The sequence below is a fragment of the Alnus glutinosa genome, chromosome 3 (assembly GCF_958979055.1).
Source record: "Alnus glutinosa chromosome 3, dhAlnGlut1.1, whole genome shotgun sequence".
NCBI lineage: Eukaryota > Viridiplantae > Streptophyta > Magnoliopsida > Fagales > Betulaceae > Alnus > Alnus glutinosa.
In genome coordinates this window covers 25,738,613-25,748,756 of record NC_084888.1, presented here as the reverse complement: position 1 = coordinate 25,748,756, position 10,144 = coordinate 25,738,613, and the positions used below count along the sequence as shown (strand labels likewise).

The 10,144-nt window shown below is 38.2% G+C and overlaps 2 protein-coding genes across 2 annotated transcripts; one reads left to right on the top strand and one right to left on the bottom strand.

The window, feature by feature from the left end:
• The first annotated feature begins 659 nt into the window (after window positions 1–659).
• LOC133862603 (pentatricopeptide repeat-containing protein At1g15510, chloroplastic) lies at window positions 660–3,932 on the top strand. The gene has a single exon (XM_062298444.1). The coding sequence runs from the start codon at window positions 707–709 to the stop codon at window positions 3,344–3,346; it is 2,640 nt and encodes an 879-aa protein (XP_062154428.1). The 5' UTR covers window positions 660–706; the 3' UTR covers window positions 3,347–3,932.
• A 1,411-nt stretch (window positions 3,933–5,343) lies between these two features.
• LOC133862535 (uncharacterized) lies at window positions 5,344–8,802 on the bottom strand. Its single transcript, XM_062298367.1, has 7 exons — window positions 8,610–8,802; window positions 7,875–7,990; window positions 7,671–7,789; window positions 7,419–7,581; window positions 7,103–7,329; window positions 6,685–7,006; window positions 5,344–6,604 (listed from the first exon to the last, which is right to left on the bottom strand). Exons 1-7 carry the CDS (start codon window positions 8,757–8,759, stop codon window positions 5,512–5,514), a joined length of 2,190 nt encoding a protein of 729 aa, XP_062154351.1. The 5' UTR covers window positions 8,760–8,802; the 3' UTR covers window positions 5,344–5,511.
• Between the last annotated feature and the right edge of the window lie 1,342 nt (window positions 8,803–10,144).

The following is a 10,144-nucleotide window of genomic DNA, read 5'->3' as shown; positions in this document are numbered from 1 at the left end:
TTATAGATGCTTTGATTCTTTTTGAAGTCTTAGCATCATAAGATTATTTTATATATATATATATATATATATATAATATTTTTTTTTCATTAACGTTAGTTTTGGTGTAAAATATTTTTTAAAAAATGTTTTCAGCATTTTTCGGTGTTTGATGGGAGCGAAAATAATGGTCAACGAAAATAATTTTCAGTAGGGTCGAAATCTAAAAATTTCTGTAGCATTCCGGCCAAATTAGACCAGATTCTGGTGAAACTGGCCGGATTCCAACGACGACGGTTTTTGACGTTGTTGGCGATTTTTCGTATGAGCCAAACGTTAAAAAATATTTTCAGAAAAAAAATGATTTCGTTGAAAATATTTTACAACGAAAAAAATATTTTATGTCAAAATAAACGGAGCATTAAATTGGAATAGGAAAAATATTTTTTTCATTAAAAATGTGCTACACATAATAGTATAGATAGAACGCAAAATGTTTCAAAGGGGAAGCTCAATCGATTGGAGACTACACCTCATGAAACGGACGTCATTAGTTCGAAAACATTAGTTCGAAAACGCAAAATTCAGAATTTAAAAAGGGAGAAAAAGCTGAAACGACAACGTTTGGCTTTATCATCATTCATCAACTTCAGTACGTCCTAACCGTTAAACCTCAACCAAAGCCAAAACCTCTGAGAAACCATGCTCTGCTTCTGCACCTCCAAAAATGGCTGCTTTTGCAAAAACCTCTCCGGTCCCTCTCCGCCCAGACTATTCTAATCATCAAATTCCCAAAACCCACAACCCCAAACTCCTCAGCTTCTCTCAGAACCTCCAAGCCCACCACCACCTCTCCTTCAAAAGAACCCAAGAAGTCTCAGTCCTCAACACCTCCCTCTCCTCCTCCTCTGTCACCACCCACAACCCAAATTCAGATATATGTCAACTATGCCTTACTGGAAACTTAGAACAAGCTCTAAAGCTCCTAGACTCAATGCGAGAGCTTCAAATTTTTGTAGAAGAAGATGCTTATGTTGCTTTATTAAGGCTAAGCGAGTGGAAGAGAGCGTATGATGAGGGGGCTAGAGTGTACTCACACGTTTCGAATTCGATGACCCGATTAAGTGTTAGACTTGGCAATGCTTTATTGAGTATGTTTGTGAGGTTTGGTGATTTGGGTAATGCTTGGTATGTGTTTGGGAGGATGGAGGAGAGGGATGTGTTTTCTTGGAATGTGTTGGTGGGTGGGTATGCCAAGGCGGGGTTTTTCGACGAGGCATTGAATTTGTATCACAGAATGTTGTGGGTTGGTATTCAGCCGGATGTGTATACTTTTCCTTGTGTGTTGAGGACTTGTGGGGGCGTGCCAGACTTGGCGAGGGGGAGGGAGGTTCACGTGCATGTGTTAAGATTTGGGTTTGAGTCGGATGTCGACGTGGTTAATGCTTTGATTACTATGTATGTGAAATGCGGGGATGTTCTAACTGCACGGTTGGTGTTTGATAGAATGCCGAGAAGAGATAGGATTTCGTGGAATGCGATAATTTCTGGGTATTTTGAGAATGGAGAGTGTTTGGAAGGGTTAAGATTGTTTCTTTTGATGCGTGAACTTTCTATTGATCCAGATTTGAAGACCATGACTAGTGTGATCTCTGCCTGTCAGCTTCTTGGTGACGTGAGATTAGCCAGGGAAGTCCATGGTTATGTTATGAGAACAGAGTTTGGAGCCGATGTTTCAGTGCATAATTCTTTAATTCAGATGTACTCAACTGTTGGGCAATGGGAGGTTGCGGAAAAAGTTTTTTCTATAATGGAATATAAAGATGTAGTGTCATGGACGGCGATGATTTCAAGTTATGAGAATAACATGCTACCTGCTAAAGCCGTGGAAACTTACAAATTGATGGAGCTAGAGGATGTCCAGCCTGATGAGATCACTATAGCTAGTGTTCTATCTGCTTGCGCTTGTTTAGGCCATTTAGATATGGGTGTTAAACTTCATGAGCTTGCTAACAGGACAGGGCTCATCTCATATCCTTTAGTTGCTAACACGCTCATTGATATGTATTCCAAGTGTAAATGCATTGACAAAGCTTTAGATGTTTTTCACTCTATTCCGGACAAGAATGTGATATCTTGGACTTCAATCATTGTCGGGCTCCGAGTCAACAATAGGAGCTTTGAGGCTTTGATTTTCTTCCGCCAAATGAAACCCAATTTAAAGCCAAATTCGGTGACCTTAATTTCTGTTCTATCTGCATGTGGTAGAATAGGAGCTTTGATGTGTGGAAAAGAGATTCATGCCCATGCATTGAGGACTGGAGTAGGGTTTGACGGTTTTATACCCAACGCACTTTTGGACATGTATGTAAGGTGTGGAAGAATGGGACCTGCATGGAACCAATTTAATGGACACAAAAAAGATGTTGCAGCATGGAATATTCTGCTGACAGGGTATGCCGAGCGGGGGCAAGGAGCACATGCTGTGGAACTATTCCAAAGAATGGTGGGGGAACTGGTTAGTCCAGATGATATTACATTTATTTCGCTGTTGTGTGCTTGTAGTAGATCTGGTTTGGTGACAGAAGGTTTGGAGTATTTCCATAGCATGCAATATCAGTACCATATCACCCCTAATCTGAAGCATTATGCATGCATTGTTGATTTGCTTGGCCGTGCTGGGCAATTGGAGGATGCCCATGAGTTCATTCAGAAAATGCCTATTGAACCTGATCCAGCCATATGGGGAGCCTTGCTGAATGCATGTAAGATCCACCGCCAAGTTGAGCTTGGCGAACTCGCCGCACATCATATCTTCGAAACGAATACAACTAGTGCTGGGTATTATATTCTCCTATGTAATCTCTATTCTGACAGTGGTAAATGGGATGAAGTTGCAAAAGTGAGAAGGATGATGGGACAGACAGGGCTTACTGTAGATCCTGGGTGCAGTTGGGTGGAGGTAAAGGGAAAAGTTCATGCTTTCCTTAGTGATGATGATTTCCACCCTCAAATAAAGGAATTAAAAGCAGTCTTGGAGGGATTTTATGTGAAAATGAAGGCAGTCGGTTTTAGTGGGCCAGAAAAGAGTTCTATGGATGAAGTTGAAGCTTCAAAAGCTGATATTTTTTGTGGGCACAGTGAGAGACTGGCCATTGCATTTGGGCTCATTAACACTGCCCCTGGGGTGCCTATTTTGGTGACCAAGAATCTATACATGTGCCAGAGCTGTCACAATACTGTCAAATTTATCTCTAAGGTTGTTCGCAGGGAGATATCTGTTAGGGATACTGAACGGTTCCACCATTTCAAGGATGGCATCTGTACTTGTGGAGATGAAGGTTATTGGGGAAAGCCTGATATATAAGAGTGCTGAAGGAATTTCTAATTTTGTGTTAACTAGTGATAAAAAAGGGAATGACAGACTTCAGGATGGTTGCACTCAAGTCTTTAATGGGCCTAAAGGATCATGATCATGAATTGGCCCTTTAAATCCTTAAAGGTGCCTTGGGAGGAAAAGATAGAATAGACCATGAGAATTTGCATTTCAAGAAAAGCTTGAACATCATACACATATGTTTCCAAGTGGTGGTCGACTGAATAAAGAAGCTGCTGCTTTTCAGATCAGGAGAACTGATATAGGAATTTTGAGGGAAGCTGCCAATGAAAATTTTGTTAACTCCTGCTCCTCAGGGCATTGTTATCTTGATGATGGTTGTTGCTAAACTGTGGGTTTATTCTCGGGATTTGGGATTTGATAGATGTAGTTCCCTGTAAATGTCCAACAGACAAAAAAAAAAAAAAAACACCCTTGTGAAAGGGCTCACTGACTGTTGAATGTATATGGTTTTGTTAAATTATTGATGTGATATAATATCAATATACTTCTTCCTCCCAAATTTGTCATCTCATGATATCCATGTCGTCAGAAGAAAGTAATCAACGCTAAAGAGTGCCAGGGCATTGATATTGGAACAATTCTCTGTTGTCTTTAGTAAACAAACGGTTCCTCTCACCTTCACGCATTTTCTGTACAACCAAGACATGACTTGTTAGCCTTATTTACATGATTTTGAAGATCACCAGGTCGTTCTTACCAATTATTTCTCCTATTTCCGTGATCTGTTTTATGCAATGTGTCTTGTTTTGTGCAGACGTGTAGCCATATGCATATGCTAGAAGGAACAGTTGTGACAAATCTAGCAGTTGAGAAATTCCAGGAGAACGAAAATGCTTAGATACTTATCAAGCTCACACATTACCTTACAGTGTAAATCTGTGTATTATAGGGTCTGCCGACGGGTGCTCTCTCTCTCTCTCTTAAAAGCAAGCCTCTCCCCAGACCCCACTACAACCTCTCATGTTTTCCTATTCACCGTCTCCTGTTGTTACTTTCTTTTTTCTTCTCCTTTAATTTTTCTAGCTTTTTTTTTTTTTTTTTTTTTTTTTTTTTTTTTTTTTTTTTTTTTTTATTCCCGGTTATTAGAGGTTGGGTTTATTGAAAATCCACAACCTCCACCACCCGCACGCACCTCCTCCATCGCCAGCCGCCGCTCAACCATTGTTCGACCCCCTCCCTCGCGTCGTTGTGGAGCACACATGTACTGCTGCTTGTTTTAATCTTCTTCATCACGGTATCTTTGTAAAGCCGTTTTAGCCTACCAGAAATTTCATATTCGAATTTGGACCTCAAAAATATCCGGTCTTTGTGGTTCTCTGCCTCACCGTCCCAAATGATGTCTCTTCTGCCACTATACAATTACCTCTCACTCTCTCTCAGCTCCCCAATAAGTTAGTGAGGAGTTAAGTTAAAATGGGTTTCTTTCGTTGATATTTACAACGTCTACCTTGGGCCGCTATAACCAACTTCGCTAGCAGCTTAACAGCATTACCTTCTTCACCTTCGAGGATCCTCTCTGAAGATGTGGTTGAATCACTGTCAAAATTGAGTTTTCTTTTATTTTTGTAACAATGTTGTTTGTTTGTATTTGTTCTTGCTCATAAAATAAAAAATAATAATAATAATAATAAAAAGTGACCAAGGGGGGAGGCTGACGGTAAATGAGTTTTTGGAAGTTAGGAAACCTTTTACTAATAGCCTGTTTGAAATTGCGCAAAAAAGCTTAAAAAGTACTTTTAATACTTGAAAAGCCGTGTCAAACAAAAAGCTGATAAAATTATGAAAGTACTTTTATGACTTTTTTACTCTAAAAATAGCCAAAAATCACTTTTTAAAAAGACTTAAAAATGAAGATAAAACTCTTTTTTAGTTTTAAAAGCTACATTTCTCGATGCAATCTTAAACTGACTATATCATTCATCAAAGAAAGCGAAACTTGATTTATGTAGTAGAACAACAAGCTGTTATCAAATATCTAGCCACATCCATTCTTATAGACAAATAAATAACAATCGAATACCTACACACAATTATTCAGCTTGAGGAGCAATCCCTAACACTCTTTTTTTAAAAAAAAAATTAATAAATTAAGAAAAAGACACAGAAACATATGCATTATGCCAAGTGGAGTTTCATATTTTCACTGCCTTCTTGATCGTCCTTATGGATGACTTGATGAAACTGTTCCGAGCAGCATGCTCTCCATCACTATCATCATCATCACCACTTACCATCGGCTTCTTGCCTATGCAGTCCACTCCCTTCCTCATACCCAAGATCAGAGATGGAGAGGACGGAATTCGCCCAAAGGCCCTGGCACTCTCGGACCTCACAAGCTTTCTTTCCTTTCCATTATTATGGTCCCTTCTCTCCCTCCTCACCTCAAAGCTACTACTTCCAATTCCCTCAACAATACCACCCACATTGCTCTCTTCTTTCTGTACTCCGTCTCTAGCTTCTTCTATCTCAACGATTTCTTCTATCCTCTTGACACCACCATCCTTCTCTACAGATTCTGGAGGATTGGAAATCTTTACCTCCTTTTGTGGGTACTTTTGATTCAGTTTTCTGATCATATCATCAGTCTTGCTCTCATTCATATTTTGAGGATCCAGCTCCTCTTGAGTATTCTCTAACAGCATTTGTAGCCATTTCTCTACATTCCCTTTACCACGCTGCTTCCTGCTCTCTTCATCTTCCTCTATTTCTGGCTCTCGAGGAGCTGGGAATTGAATGATAAATTTCTTCCCTTCTCCTATTTCAAGTTTCTGAAGTTTATCCTCAAGTGTGTTTTCATCCTCCAAGGCAACAATTAATCCGTTACGTTCTTCAGGCTTCTCCTTGATAATATTTTTTGCAGGTACTTTCAGTTCCTCCTCAATTTCCTTTTCTTCAAGAGATAAACCAGCTTCAGATGCCCTTTGTTCCTCCTCTAGGAACACTCTCAGTTCTTTGTGTAAAGGCGTCCTTGGTGGCTTGATTCCTGGTAAACAAAGAACGGTTCTACTGTCCCTCTCTTCAAAAAAGGTATCATCCATTCTTGATCTCTTCCTTGCTTGCTCCCAGTCAGGCCTGATCTGCAACTCAATCTCATCTCTTTGTCTATATTTCCTGTGAAGTTCTTTCTCTGCGGCATCGCAAATTGCTTTCTGTGCTTCAAGTCTTGCCATGAGTGCGTTACTTGCAGCCTGATTCAGTCTCACCTGCTCCTTATAAATGACACTCCTACAAGGAACAAATTCAGATATGAGAATTTGAAAGCAACAATCTTTGCACATTAGAGATGTTTTTTTAATGGATCTTACTGGTGCATTGCATCTCGAATCATCTTCTCTAGCATGGTCCTATATGAATGTTGTGCCTCTGCTAGTCGCCTACACTTTTCTGCCCTTCTCCTGCGTTTTATCAGCACCAATTCCAGGTCTTGAATGGCGAGCTTTTCCTCCTCATTCTTTTGCTTCAGTTCATTTACTTCGTCATCTAGCTTTTGTACTTCTGTCTGCATCTTTACAGCTTCTTCTCTTTGTTTCAAGGAATCTCTAGCCATGACAATTGCTTGGTATGGGTTCGTAACAAAGTCCGGGTTTTCATTTTCTTTCAAGACATTAGGCTTTACTTTTCTTGCAGCTATCACAATCAAATGAATATGGGGGGGTTGTTAGGAGTGGAATTCTCTTCATATACAACTGAAACAGGTCACCTATTTGACATTCTTCTACTTACCAATTGCAGGGGACTGTGGCCTTAGATGCCTATTGTAATCCAGTGGTTTCAAGGCTGATAATGTGTCATAATGTTCCCTTCTAGATACAACAATCGCGGCAGGAGCAAGGCCAATTCTCTCTTTGGATTCGATGAAATGTTGTGGAAAAGAATGTGAATCTACTGTCTGCGAAGCATTCAATTCTTCATTTTCACCTTCAGAAAACAAAAATGAAAATGTTCTGTGCCTGCTAAGTATGAAATAAGAAAATTATTATCCACCTTGGTTGTTATAAAATTAAAATGCCTGGAAAGGAAAATAATGAAACAGACCCACCTCAAATCTGAGTTTTTGGAGGCGAAAATGGACAAGAACTGGTTTACAGAGATACCCAGTTGAAATTCCCACCATGGGATCAAAAACTCCAGCTTATTATGCTTATTCTTGCAGACTTGACGCTGTAATATTCTCAGATTGCTTGGAACAGTTAGCCCTCCCCCTGCATTTTTAGCCAAATAGACCAATAAATATGAGAGACAGAGAGAAAACAGAGAGAGACACAGGTATAATAGTAATCAAGTTATATACTTGAGCAAGGAAACCAATGATCAATATCCCAAGCGAGAGGAGAAGCCAAATCAGCATGATAGTAGAGAACATTGCCATACGGATCGACTCGAATCACTGTAGGGTCAAAGCCAGCATTCCTGAAATTGAAGAAAAAGAACGAAAATCAGAAACCCCATAATTGAATTTTTGTAAATGAGTTCATATGTAAACTCCAAGCGGTACCCAAGGTGGTTGAGCTGCTTCCACAGGAGACTGACAAAGATCTTGGGCTTCGCTGTTGGTTTAGCTTTCGGGTCAATAATTGGGAACATCTGATCCAAATCCCTTGCCCTCAAGGCCTGCAATACGAAAAGATGTCACAAAGACCAGCATAAAATAAGAATTATAAGAGAATATTTTTTTTTTAAAAAAAAAATACTAGAATTTTATGAAAAACCCATAATTCATTCAACATTCTAGACCCAAAATCTGATCCAAACTAGTTTAATTCATGAGGAACCCATAATTTGTATACATTGCATATCTCAAAACCCATAATTGTTTAAGAATTATAAGAGAGAAAAACAAAATCCAGAATTCTATGAAAAACCCGTAATTCATTGAACATTCTAGACCCAAAATTGTTTGACTCATGAGAATCCCATAATTCGTTTACTGTAAGATCTCAAAAGTTTGAATTTCTAGCGGAATTGATGAATTATAATGATCTTATGTCCAGATCCGAAAATAGTACTAAAAATACCAGTAAATTCTCTGTTTGTTTGCAGAGAAAAGGATTCAAATGGAAAACATTAATATTTTCAGTATCTCAGAATTAAGCTGGCTTGCTTATGTTGAGCATTCCTATTTTCTGAAAACCACGAGGCAGAAATTACAAAACCCAGAATTCAATTTTCTCTTGCATTTTATTTTTCTAGGCAAGCAATCAGAGAATCAAAGAGGGTAGTTTTTTCTTACCTCATCTTGCTCCAGACTGTAAGGGGTGTAAGTGAAAGGAGGGCCATGACTGTAGGGACTGACACGGCGGTCGCGGCAGAGCTTCGCGTAGGCTTTTGGGTATCCGACGCTCTCGCTGACTGCCATTTCTTCTTCGGTGAATGCATCCATTGTTTCCAACTTCTTCTTTGGAGAAAGCCTGGATGCAGAGGGCTTTTGGTTACGCTGAGAAAGAATCTAACGGTCGACTTTGGTTTTTAAATGCTGGCAATTTTCAAACTATGTGCCACGTGGGCAAACGGTGGTGTGGGTGCAACGGCTAGATAGCGTGGGCCATTGTAATCAATCATCTTTTCTTTTTTTTTTTTTTTTTTTTTTTTCGTTTGAAGAATTGTAATCATCAATCTTCTTAAGAAAACGTCTTGATTAGAAAAGATACTAAAGCAGTTTTTACTTATTTATTTTTCGATTTTTATTTTTATCCTGAATTATGATTGGTACATGATAGGAGGGGACAGAGGAATGGGGCTAGAATAGGTCATGACCTTTTTAATTCTTAAAAACAAAAATTATTTTAAGTAAAAAGAAAAATTGTAAGGTTTTATTAAAAAAAAAATAATAATTTGCCTATTGGTCTTTAGCAACAAATTTTTTTAACCACCGACTCCTGTCATAACAGTTTTTGGTTCCGTCCTTGATACGACTATATCTTATCCACCGAAATGAAAAGAGTTGAGGTCTCACAAAAATCAAATTATTCAAGGTTAATTATGTGCATACATATACATGTTTGTATACGAATGCCCATATGATATTGAAACGTACAAAGTATACATGAAAAGTATTCGATTTTAGTAACATATGAACTAGAATTTTAACCTTACTTCAAGACTTACGAGTCACAACTCACAAGACGGTTTCAAAAAAACAATTTTTGTGAGGTGTAGGCCTCTTAAAATGTATCAAAAGCGTTCAAAGGTTTTGAACAAATTTATTTCTTTATTCCCCACCTTCGCCGAACCTATAGCCAATTCCTTTTGATCAATTTGTCTGTAACCAAATTGTTCACCATTTATTATGTTTTGTTTTTTTATATATCCTTTAAACTATTACACTAATCAATAGAAGTATGGTGGGAGTTATGAATCTTCTTTAGAGAAATATTTATTTTTATTTTTCTACATATCTTTTGTTTATTTTTGTATAAGAGATATCTAAATTTACTATTAAATCTGTCTATAGATTGAATGATAATTTTTATTTTATTTTATTATTATATGTATATGGTGAATCGTCCTTGAAATGATTGACAAATTATATATTGGATCCTTGAAATGCCTTTTTCATTTTCCGGCTGATTGGACCGTTCAAAATAAAAATGAGCATTTTCTAGCTGTCATTCTACATAAAGGAGCCATATATATGAGTATTTGAGGCTTCAAAAGTGAGAGGCCAACTGGTCAAAGGTTGTTTGGACTGTAGAGTGAGAATTTGAAAACAATTACAAGCAAATTAGAAAGGGGGCATATCTTTCATCATTGTAGTTTGAACATAGA